General features: G+C 47.2%; 1 protein-coding gene across 1 annotated transcript; it reads right to left on the bottom strand.

The window, feature by feature from the left end:
* Positions 1–6,488: 6,488 nt before the first annotated feature.
* Positions 6,489–8,666, bottom strand: LOC136521207 (transcription factor TCP15-like). Its single transcript, XM_066514916.1, has one exon. The coding sequence runs from the start codon at positions 8,220–8,222 to the stop codon at positions 7,050–7,052; it is 1,173 nt and encodes a 390-aa protein (XP_066371013.1). The 5' UTR covers positions 8,223–8,666; the 3' UTR covers positions 6,489–7,049.
* Positions 8,667–12,985: the final 4,319 nt, after the last annotated feature.

The following is a 12,985-nucleotide window of genomic DNA, read 5'->3' as shown; positions in this document are numbered from 1 at the left end:
GGGAGTCACCATTAGCCCCGTTAGTCAGATGAAAAGTAGTTGTGCTTCTACGGAGCTGCCAGTTATTCAAGACGACGCTGGGTTGCGCTTCCCTGTTGATGACATTACCGAGCCTCTAACAACATGTGAGCTGCACATTCCAGATGGTAATAATGCATCAATCATGGTGGCTGTCGGGGTTGTATCTCCAATAGACCGAACGAAGACACCAAGAATCCATGGGTCAGTTATTCAACCTGGATATGCTAGCGTCTCGGTCGATAGAGTGCTCAAAGGTTACAGCAATGTTCCTCTTGACATTGAAGGCGGTGATGGGGAGAAGACACTAGGAGAAGCAGAAAAGACATTTATTCAATGGCGCAAACGCTTCATCATCATTCCTGGGGCGCCACTGCTTCCCCTACCTCACCCTAGGTACGAATGAAAGTGAATGAAATATTATTTTCCATTAATTTTCTATTGGCTTAAAAAATAATTGACACATAACTTGTTTTTGTAGCAGGGTCTTCCCCCAGCCTAGCCTAATCATTCATTCCCCATCTCATCACAGCGTCACGGGGGGCGAGACGACTTCATCCCCACGGCGATCGCCAACTCCTACACCGGCCCCATCGCCTCCACGACGATCTCCAACTCCTACACCGGCCCCACCGCCTCCACAATGATCTCCAACGCCTCCACGCCGGTCTCCACCAACACCGGCCACATCGCCTCCACGCCGGTCTCCAACACCGCCCCCACCCCCTCCACAGCGACGCACTACAAAGACGTCTAAGGTCCCGGTGGCAAAGAAGACCCCGAGAAAAAGAGTTATTTCTCAAGAAATACTTTCTAAAAAAAACTAATGAGCAAATAGCAGCTGAAGAAGACAAAAAAGTGAAAGATTTTTTTATAGATACCAAAAAGAAGAGTCAAGCGAAGCTTAAGGAGAAGCTGTACTTTTACCTACCACGAGAGGTGCTGAGGCAGAAGGTCGATGCTCACAAGAAAAAGATGATTGAACTTCGTAAGCCTTCGCCAGTATCAGACTATGACCGCTCCCTCGTGAAGTCACATGATGCAAATAAGAAAAGGAAAAGAGCATCAGGGAAGGATGTCCCACAGCTCGGACAACAGAAGCAACCAATGCAAAATCTTGTTGTTGCTAATCAATATGGTTCCAACATAGAAGTCTATCGACTAGACAACTCTGGAGAAGTGTCGGTTCAAGCCCTTAATACTTTTTTTCAAGATACTAGTTTAACCTTGGATCAATTGACGGGCAAAGCTCCAATCTAGAACCTGGAAGTTGATACCTGGAAGACTTATAAATATGGCAAAAGTCTGTACAACCCTGCGGCTCTGAATGAATTGGGTACGCAAATGTACTTGCTCAACAAGTGGTACATGCAGGCGTGTGGCAGGGGTGAGCAGTGGATCTTTGTCAGATTTAGAGACCATCATTACTTCCATGGCGATGACATCTTACATATTAGTTTCGAAGAATTGCATCAACTATACCACATGGACGCTCTGGACAAATCAATTATTAGCTCCTTTTGTTTGTAAGTGATTCTTACTTTTATTTAATAAACTCACTTCCATGCGTACGTGTATATAATTATCCTCACATGTAACTTATATTTATATACAGATTCCAGATGTCAGAGCTCCAAAGAATACAAGACACCAGTGTTGGCTTCATTGATCCTTATATCGTATTCAAAACTGGTATTATTGTCAAGGAGCGATGGGTATCTGAAGCACAGGAGAATATCATGATGTTCTTCGTGAAGCAGCACGACAAGACAACAATACTTTTCCCGTACAACTTTGAGTAAGTATTAATAATAATGTAGTCTACACATTTTATGTAATATCAATACAACTTATATGCATGTACGTGTGTGTATAAACCAATGCAGTTTTCACTGGATACTCATTGTCATTGAGTTAAACTCAAGTCGGTTACTAATCTTTGACTCGTTGAGAAAAGAACGGGCACTATACCAAGATATGATAGACATTATCCAGGGGTAATTTCGATCTCTCGCGCACAACTATTATTGAATAGACTTTGCCATAATTTATTAATGATCGTACATTATTGGTCGCACAGGGTTTGGAAAGAGTTTATTCGGCAACATCGTAAGGATTGCAAGGCACCACTTAATGTAGTTGAAATACCAGTAAGTTGTACTATATACACTTCCCCACGTGTTTAATTACTATATCGTACTTCAATTTACGTGTGAGATGATGAGAATAATCTTCTTCTCGTACAGTGGTGTTTGCGGCAGGAACCAGGTAATAACTTGTGTGGATACTACGTTTGTGAATTTATCACTGCGTACATAAGAAGAACTCCTAAAGATGTCCTCAGAGTACGTATATATCAATTTTTATTTATTTTTAAATGAATATATATACATATATGTGTATTAATACTTTTCCTTTTATTTCAAATGCAAGACTGAATGGTTGAAACGAAGGGTCATGCAAAAAGACCATCTGAAAGCAGTTCAAGAGTCAATAGCATGATATCTTCTAGAAAAAGTGCTAAATCCCAATGGCGAGTTCTACTTTGATCTTAAGGAATAAATGATGTAAATTAAATGTTTATTGATATCGTTATTTTCGAGAACAAGATTATGAAAGTGTTGTATATATACATATATATATATCTATAATATATATAGTTTCATACTTTATTCGAATATAATAATGCTCAAGATGAGAATTAGATGTAATTATATGCATGCGTGTATTTATATTAGCAGCGTAGAATACGTACATAAAAACATATTATATATTAAACAAATACGTGTAACTGAACTGAAAACAAGTTAAACAAAAAAAAGAAAAAGAAAAGGAACCTTTAGTCCCGGTTGAGGTTACCAACCGGGACTAAAGGGTGAACCGTTAGTCCCGGTTGGTGTTACCAACCGGGACTAAAGGATGCGCCAGGTTCGCTCGGCTGGAGGGCCTTTAGTCCCGGTTGGTGTTACCAACCGGGACTAAAGGTCCCTCTTTAGTCCCAGCTCAATGACCCGGGACTAAAGGTTCCACCTTTAGTCCCGGGATCGTTGTTCCGGCGCGGTAACCGGGACTAAAGGCTGTTACCACCCGGGACAACAAGTCCATTCTGTAGTAGTGCCCAACAGAGATCACTCCCCTCCTCATCCCTTGCTATCACCCCCAAGAAGACAGAGGTCTTCTTCTTTTCCTCCTCGTCCGACTCCATCTTCATCAGCCCCGAGAAAAGAGAAGACTCCTCCTCCTCCTCCATCTTCATCAACCCTGGGAAAACATAATTCTCGTCGTCATCCTCCTCCTCCTCCACCTCAGCCCAAAACAATATCAAAGGCATCCTTGTAGTCACAGAAAAGGTCCTTGGATTCAGTCGCTAATGCTCCCAAAGTGGACCAACAAAAAAGAAAAAGGACGTTCAGTGGCAGCGTTACAAACTTGATGGAAGGAAAATTTACAGCACACATCTCGAAGGAAGATTGTATTAATTTCTTCAATCTTTGTGCCTCACTGCCTCTGTTTTTGTTGAAGTCCGAATTCGAAAGGCAAACACAGAATCAGTACGCTACAATAAGAGCCGATGAAATACACAATGAAGATTTAAGGAAGATACAGAAGTTCGTCGAAGACAACCCTGAATTAACCATGAAAGAGGCCGCGAACATCTATTATGATGTACAAGGGACGGGAACATCGATAATGAAGTATGAAAGGGGCAATCTTTTAGTTTCCGATCATGAGTATAAAAATTTGACAACATATATACGTCAGTTACATGAATATTACATGGCTCAAACAACAGAGACGGAGGACTTTGGTTTTGAGGTTATTATCCGTTCGCCACTTGTTTTTAATTATCCTGAAGACGAGAAGTTCAATGTCGAGTGGGAGTGCTTGTTCCAGCTATACCAGAAACCCTCTCTCGATACACAAATGTTGACGCAGTGGACTATGTAAGTACCCTACACGCACGATATTACAATTAACTACTCTCTCGGGACACAAATTGTTAACTTTTAAGCATTTTCCATGATTTTATGTAGGTGTTTAGCAAAATTTTGCATTCTAAAAAGCAAATGAGATAACATAGGCTTCTTGAACCCCTTGCGAGTTAATGAGAAGACATGTCTAGGCCTCCATAGATGTGACGTGGAAGACCTGAAACAAAGATTGATTGCTGTTTTTGATGAATTCAAGATGAAGAATAAAACCCACATACTTATAGCCTACAACTGCGAGTATGTGTTCTCGGCTTTTAATTTTATGCTTCTTTTTTCGTTAAGATTATTCGATAATTAGGATTCTGTGATTGCAGCCACCATTTCGTCTTTATTTGTGTTAATCTTGCTAAAAATTTGATCGATGTGTGGGACTCGAAGAAAAAACCATTTCATCATCTGGATGCACTGGTGGCGGTGTTGAATTAGTAAGCGATCCTAATAACATATTATTTTCTAATCATGCATACCGCTTTCTAACGTTTCTCCTTTTAATGTTGCTCAGTGTCCGATGAAAATATATCAGTGGGACGCAGATCTCATTCAAGGTTGTCGAAATGGAGGGGAAGTACCTAAAACAACCGGCGAGAAACAATGAATGCGGGTTTTATGTAATGTGGGCAATGCGTCGCTACATCGGTGGAAAATCAGAAGAAGCCAATAAGTTGGTGTGTATAATCCCCATTTCATTTATGTCTGTTAATCATTCAACAAAATGATTTACTGATTTCTCTTTGGATATCATCTTTTTTAAACAACAGCGGAAGAAATATAACCACGAAAGGCTATTAGACATGGAGATCGTCGCGCTGCAATCGGAGCTGGCAGAATTTATCTTAGCCGAGGTATTGAAAAAAGATGGAGTATTTTACAAGGCACAATCCATGAAGTTCAAGGACCAATATGGCCCAGAGCGACTCACCAGATTATTGTAAGAAGCCCGAGAAGCATTGCACAATCTATGAAGTCCGAGAACATTTTTTTTATTTTGAGGGATCGAGATCTTGATAAGAACATTTGAACTGTAACCATAACATTTGTAATATTTAATATTGATGGACATATCGTCTAAGTAGCGTATATAAAGTGAAACCCGATTCCACAAAAAAAATATAAATTAAAATAAATTATAAAAAAATAAAATATGAACGTGACATCACTACCGGTTAACAGAAAACTGACAGTGTTGTCGTAAACATCACTGTCGGTTAGCAACAAACCGGTAGTGATGGCACTGCCGGCTGGAGCCACAAACCGGCAGTGTTGGCTTAGCTATCACTGCCGGTTCTTGTCACAAACCGACAGTGATTCGTACGACAACACTGCCGATTCAAATATAAACCGACAGTGTTGGTGGAAATGAACTCTACCGGGTGGTCTTATGAACCGATAGTATTGGTGGAACTAAACTCTGTAGGTTGTGTAAAGAACCAGCAGTGAAGTTGAAGAACACTATTGATTTATAGGTATCGACAATGATAACGTATCCTCATCACTGCTGGTATGGTTATGCCGGTTCAAAATTCAGCAGTGATGGAATATTTTGAACCAGCAGTGAATTGGTAGTCTGAAGTTGTGCTTCGGCGTTGTTACACCGTGCGTACGTGCGAAGAGCGAGGACACAGAGCTGCGTGCCAAGACGGATCTGCAGGGCCACGGGGCCCCAGCCGCGGGAGGCAATAAGGGCATGCAACCCAGCTGGATCGCAGGGCCACTCCGCGCGCTCCTGCTGCGTCCTGCGGCTGCCGCCGCCGCAGGTGTAGCCAGGTACAGCTACAGCCACCAGCGCCCGCGCGTGGGCCGGTTTTATTGGTCATGTGGGCCTCTCCCTCCCTCCCCGGCAGCTCCCGCACTTCTTGCCTCTCCCGCTCTTGTCCGTTCGTCCTACTCGTCGCACGATTATCAGTCCAACAAGAGCTTGGGACGGAGGCGGGGCCGGGGGCCATGGTTGGTTGGTGCAGAGACGCAGCTGCCGTGCCCGCTCCTGCCAGTCCGATCCACGCCCGCGATCGCGCGTCGCCGGGTTGGAAACCTACTGCTTTGGAACGGGTCATGGTCGTGATGTGTAATACTAATGTGATTGCGATCTCTAGCCGGGGCCGGGTCCGGGGCTGCCGGTACGGTGGTGAACTACTCGTGATCACTGATCACCTCTCTGCTGGTAGCTGGGCTAATATATAGAAATATAGAATGTGCCAACATGGCTGCTGTCTGGTGTGGGCAGCATAATTTTGGTGCCAACGCGATTCAAACGAAAGGAGAAACTGGCGTCTATAAGATACCCCTGCGGGTATATATAAATGCACAATTTGGATTAAAACTTTTGGGGATGAGCTCGATTTGCCCTAAGTTAGCTACTACTTCAGTAGCCTAGTACTCCCACCGTGGCAATTTATAGATCGTTTTGGCTTGTCTAGATATATATTTTTTATTAGGTATTTAGACACATCATATATTTAGATGCATAGCAAAAACTATGTATTTAGAAAAGCCAAAACAATATATGATTTAGGATAGAAGGCGGTACACTGCTACTACGTTTCTAAGTGCTCCAAGAAAATGGAGAGCTGAGAGGGAAAGAAAATGGAGAGCTGAGAGGGAGACACACAAGGGTAATTTAGCTTAGGCATCAGTAATCACCTGGAGTAAATCCCAGAAGAAGGATCATCATGCATGGTTGGACATTAGGCAATGGAGTGTGTCATATATACATGGCTGTCCATGTCTCTCTTCGATCTTCGCCATGCCCGTCCAAACCCTAACAATTCAAATCCTCTCCTCCATGGATTCTCCGCTATCATCGTCTTCTCTCTTGATGTGATTGTTGACACTAATTGCAAAACGAATGCGGAGAGTGATTTTATCCCAGATGCCATGAAGTGAGTTAAACTCTGTATGATCCTTGCAAGAATGTGAAGGAGCCAGAGAAGACCATAACAATGCAAACCAAAAAAACCGCAAAGGATAAGTCAAGAAGCACAGATTAACGACAGGAGGGACGCCTTAGCTAGCAGACCAGTGCATGCACACGCCTCCGAAGACCTACGAGTCGTCGCTGGGGCTCATGCTCTCCTGTCGCTCGCCGCCGCCGCCATGCTGCTGATGGTGCTGACCAGAGCCGCCTCCCGCTCCGTTCTGCGCCGCCGGCGCAGCGTCCGAGACGGCATGTGCCCGGTACGCGTTGAGCGCGGCGAGGATCCCCATGTGGCCTTCGCCTCCGCTGGCGCTGGCGCTGCCATTTTCGTTGCCGCCCACGGGGCCGCCGAGCCCGAGCTGCTGCCCGCCGGGGAGCAGCGCCATCGGCGCGGGGAAGTTCATGAAATGTAGCCCACTCGGCACGCCGCGGTACACGGTCGCCGCGCCACCGCCGCCTCCGCTGCTTCCTGGTTGTGGGAACGTCCAGATCGACTCGTTGCTGCCGCCTCCGCCAGCAGCTGCTGCGGCCTGGGCGTTGCTGCTCGGCACCATCCACACGGTGCCTGGCATTTGGCTCTGCGTGTACCCGGCCATCTGCTGCTGGTATTGCTGCTGCTGCTGCTGCATTTCTTGCTCCCACCGTCGTTTCTTGGACAGGTCGGAGCTGGCGGCAGCAGATGACGACGACGGTGACACGTCAAGACCGACGCCGCCGGAGTGGAAGCTCAGCAGCAGTGGAGACGACGCCGAGGACGTAACGGATGGAGGACCCTCGGCGCCGCCGAACCCGAGGCCTACGACGCGCTCCCACGGGTCTCCCCGCGCGCCGCCGAAGCGTGGGCCGGGCAAGCCGGCCGCACGGAGGTGCGCTGGGATGGAGAAGGAAGAGCCCGAGGAGCGGAGAGAGATGTTGAGCGAGGTGAAGTTGGCGGGGATGGTGCCGGTGCCCGTGGCCGCGATCACCGCGGGCTCCGCCTGCTGCAGCAGCCACTCGATTGTCTCGCCGTCCGTCTTGTGCCCCAGCTCCCTCGTCAGCTGGAACACCCGAGCCGCGCAAATTGCCGGCATCCGGATGCGCCGCCCGCGCCCGTCCACCTTCGTGTGCCGGTCCTTGGTCGATGTGCGCTTCGGCGGCGCCACCTTCTTCATGTGCATCTCTCCCGACCCCGCCGACCCATTAGCCCCAGCACCCACAGCAGCTGCTGGGGACGTGGAGCAAGGCTGTTCTTCCTTCTTCTCCAGAAGCTGCAAAGGGAAGTTGGGGCGGAGACCTCTGCCGGCATCTCCGGTGACGTCCATAGCCGATTAGACCATGGTATAAATACCAAAGATTGTGTTTTCTCTTCAGGGAGCTGGAGGAATATCGGTACTAGTAATGGATTTGCTGACCTACGAACTGTTCTTGTGGGGCTGCTGACCTGATTTGGTGTGATGACGTGGGGCGATGGAGGCTCGGCAGCGCGTCGGCGGCGGCGTTAGAGCTAGCGAGAGCAAAAGAGGGAGATCAAGGAAGCGAGGGCTTGTGCTTGTGGTGCTTGTGGTGCTTGCGTTGGAGGCAAATTTTTTTCAGACAGAGAGAGAGAAAGAGGGAGGGACGGAGGTGTGTGCTCGTGGTGATGGACACTATTTTATGGAGTTCTGGTTGGGTTTGTCGACAAATCTAGTGCGTTGCAGCGAGGACGATGGCCGGAGGAAGAAGAGAGGAGCATATGATAGGGGCGAGGGTGGGGGTGAGAGAGGGAGCGAGAGATAGAGAACAGCAAGACAGGAGACGATGGTGTACTTTGTCGGGATTGGAGGAGAGAGATCACGACGCATTAAAGGTGCGCTAAGAGATAGAGGAGTGAGGAGTTGAGGACTGATGAGGATAAGGCCGGAGGGGAATTAGTAGGCACACACTTAGCCCTCTTGATGTCAAGAAAAGCAGAGTAGCTTCAGCCACTTTCGGAAAAATTCTACGATTTGCGGATCACACAATCTTTCTACTAGCAGCTACCAAGGTGGCTCACCCAAATAGGACGTGCGGGTAGTTAGATTTTTCACCGCAACATTTGAGTGTTTATACTTAAAAAATATTTTTGCAAATACTTCAGTTCCTGTTTGGATTCACTGATAATAGTTAGCTGACTAATACCTCATTAATTATCTGATTTGATCTAGCTAACGGGATAGTTGTTACCTAAAAGTCTAGATAACAATTAGCTATTCTATTATCTATATCTATTTGGATTCAAAAGAGATAATTATTAGTAGATAACTACTATGTATTGGTATTCAAACAAAGCCTTAGTATATTTTCTTTACTTGTAATTGTTGTTGCCACTAGTAGAAATGATTTTAGGGGACATCTTATTTTATTAATCATTGTTTTCAAAAATACTTTGCTATTTTCAGAGATGATCGGTCTATTTATGGAGACACTTATGCTTTTTATTTTTATTTTTTTAAAAATAACATACACGAATCTCTTAAGACGTCTTGACTCTAAAAATAGAGGCCACTTTTAGAGGGGGTTGTTAGAAGGCCTGTCTTAAGAAATAGGGTCGAAGCCCAGGTGGTCCAACGCTATAGGCGTGTACACACACACGAGCGCTTAGGGTTTCACTGTTCAAACTTTTTTTCTATTCCCCAGTCCCCTTTCCCTCACCCTATCTCTTCTCTTTGGCGAATGGCGAAGGGCGTGGTGACGTCTTGGCCTGTCAGTACAGGCCCGGGTAAGAGCCGACCAAGGATGCGGTGGCCATGGGCACCCCTTCTACAAAATTCGTTGGTGGAGACTGGAGAAGGACATGACAGCCAAGGGCTCCACCCCTTCTATTGGATCAGATGGTGGAGGGCCCCGCTTCTGTTGAATCCAACGGCAAAGGGCCTATCAAGGTTACGATGACATGTGGGCTCCATCCCTTTGAATCCAGGAGCAGGACCCAACGGGAGCACAACCAATGATATGAGTGAAGGCATGGTGACGGGGTCCAACAGGGACGGGGACAACGGCTTGGATGAGGGCACGACTGTGGGGGATATACCCCCGGGTACCACAAGATGGTACATGGGCCGCACCATCCGAGGCGGCCCGGCCCGTAAGATCAAGGCGTGCACATCAAGATTACAAGTTGTACTAGATATTGTAATAGTACCAAATTGGATACTTTACTTGTAACCTTGTCTCTTCGGAGTATATAAGGAGAGACAAGGGTCCCCTAGAGGACAGGTTAATCCATATACACCTCAATACAATACACCAAAGACACAGGACGTAGGGTATTACGTCGATCAAACGACCCGAACCTGTCTAAATCGCTGTCTCTGCGCCTTGTGTCGCCATCTGGTTCCTGATTACACGCACCGTCTACCGATAATCTACCACCACGGGCACCCCCCTCGGTGGACTGCCGACCATATTTCATCGACAGTGGCGCGCCAGGTAGGGGGTCCCCTTTAGGGGTTGTGCGTGCTGATCTTCCGGTGAATCAGATGGCGCTTTTGTTCATCAACGTCATCCGTGGCGACTCAGCTGATCACGGCGACTCGTCGTCTGAGCAACGTGGTCGGGCACGGCGGCATGCACCAGGCGTGCCACCCTACTCCTCATCATTGATCTGCACCTGGGCCATGAACTGATCTACTACTACAAGTATTCTTCACCCGCATGAAGACCAGTACGGCCCACAAGCAGTATGGCGACGGTCGTCGCTCGTCAACAGATCCAATCGGCTAGGAGTCTTACTGCATGGTTGCATGCACGATGCCTTGGCCTCCGTAGCCTTCGAACTTGCATGTGCTTACATATACACACATCTACACGGAAGGAAGCCAACAACTCTGTCCGTTATGGAGTCGACTAAAACTCCAGATAGCAAGCTAGCCAAGAGTCATGCATATACGCGTATACGTCTACACAAAAGCATACATGCAAGCCATCTGATCGGGCAGAAGAGGTCAAGATGACTTGTCTATTTGCCGAAAAAGCTAAACAAGGATGCATGCACATATGGGAGCTCCGACCACCAGACCACGACGACCACGTCCCGAGCGGCTCCGCTGAGCTCCGACCACATCGACCACGTCCCGAGCAGCTCCGCCGAGCTCCGACCACGTCAACCAAAGACCACACCAACCACGTCCTGAGCGGCTCCACCGAGCTCCGACCACATCGATCACCAGACCACGTCGCAATGATGATCGCCGCGAAGAACGGCGCTACGACAACCGCGACCACTGTCATGACGACAGGTCAGAAAGCTCGAGGACCGGACGACTTCATCGCCATCGACCAGATTTCTATCCAAAGATAAGTACACTTCTAATATTTATATTTAACACAATTTTCATTGCGATGTTTCTCCACAACGTCCTCGTCATGATTATTCTTCAAATAACGTTTGTCCATGTATACAATCTTAAATATAACATACAACTATACTTAATGCAAATCCTCGACCAGTCATGTTGACGCTCGATGTTTCCAGAAAAGGCCCTGTCTCCGGCTCCTCCCTACACGTGCACGAGCGTCTGCCCTCTGCGTTATGGGTGGTCGGCAGCGGCTCCTTAGCGACGCTTTGTTCTTCCTACACGTGCACGGGCTCCGCGCCCCGCGTTATGGTTAACGGGCTAGCTAGGGCTAGAGGCTCAGCTACATACTAACTGGTCGGACGATTTATATTAAGTATAAACACAAACTTCACATTAATACTGATGTTTACAAAGCACCAACTGCTTTATCACATCATGCTCATTTGCAAATGACTGCTGAGCGTCATACGCTATTTCTTCACCGCTGATTTTTTCTCCATAATTTATTATTTTGTACATCATGTACTACCATTCTACATATTTATATTGCAGTAATTTTGAGCTATGCTCGGGGACTTCGTCGCTCGCTTCTTGACCTATGCTCGGGGAGTGCCTCGATCACTCTCCGACCACGGCTCGGGGACTTCATCGCTCGCTCCTCGACCTATGCTCGGGGACTGCCTTGATCACTCTCCGACCATGGCTCGGGGACTTCATCGCTCGCTCCTCGACCTGTGCTCGAGGACTACCTCGATCACTCTCCAACCACGGCTCGGGGACTTCATCGCCCGCTCCTCGACCTATGCTCGGGGACTGCCTCGACCACTCTCCGACCACGGCTCGGGGACTTTGCGTCTCGACTACATGTGACTGACAACTCGCATACAGTTGGGATATTTTTCTCACTTAGACCTTTGAAGGGTTGAGATGGCGACTAGAGGGGGGGGGTGAATAGTCTTTTCTAAAACTTAAACGCGTCGGCTAACCAATACAAATGCGGAATTAAAACTATCGGTCTAGCCAAGACTATACCCCACTATATATGTTCACTAGCACCTTGCAAAGATAACAATTATGCAACAAAGGTGCCGGGCTAGCTAGAGCTCTCCTAAACAATTCTAGGAGCAAGGTTACACAAACCTATGCCACTAGTACTTTAAGCAACAAGGGAGCTCCTACACATGCTAGTAAGCAAAAGCACAAAGCTAACTAAGCTCACTAGCAATGCTCAATAACAAGGCAACCAATGCCTAATTAGAGAGCACAAAGACTTAGCTACACAAACTAAGCAATGTGACTAACAAGGTTACTAAAACCAAATTAGCCACGCAAGGGAGCTACTTCTATGCTATACAAGCAAGAAGGTAACTAGTAAGCTACACAAGCTAACTAATTACAAGAGCAACTACACAAGCTTAATATGTATAAAAGTAATTGCAAGCTTGTGTAATGGGGATGCAAACCAACAGGAAGAACAAGATTGACACGATGATTTTTCTCCTGAGGTTCACGTGTTTGCCAACACGCTAGTCCCCGTTGTGTCGACCGCTCACTTGGTGGTTCGGTGGCTAATTAGCATCACCCGCTAAGCCCGCACGTCGAGCGCCGCAAGAACCTACCCCTTGAGTGAGGGTAGCTCAATGACACGCTTTACTAGAGTTGCTCTTCGCGGCTCCCGCGGGGCGAGCACAATGCCCCTCACAAGCACTTCTCCGGAGCGCCGCACAAGCTTCTTGTGGGCTTCGACGGAGACCACCACCAAGCCATCT

Source organism: Miscanthus floridulus, chromosome 18 (genome assembly GCF_019320115.1).
Source record: "Miscanthus floridulus cultivar M001 chromosome 18, ASM1932011v1, whole genome shotgun sequence".
Lineage (NCBI taxonomy): Eukaryota > Viridiplantae > Streptophyta > Magnoliopsida > Poales > Poaceae > Miscanthus > Miscanthus floridulus.
This window is presented reverse-complemented; position numbering and strand designations above follow the sequence as displayed.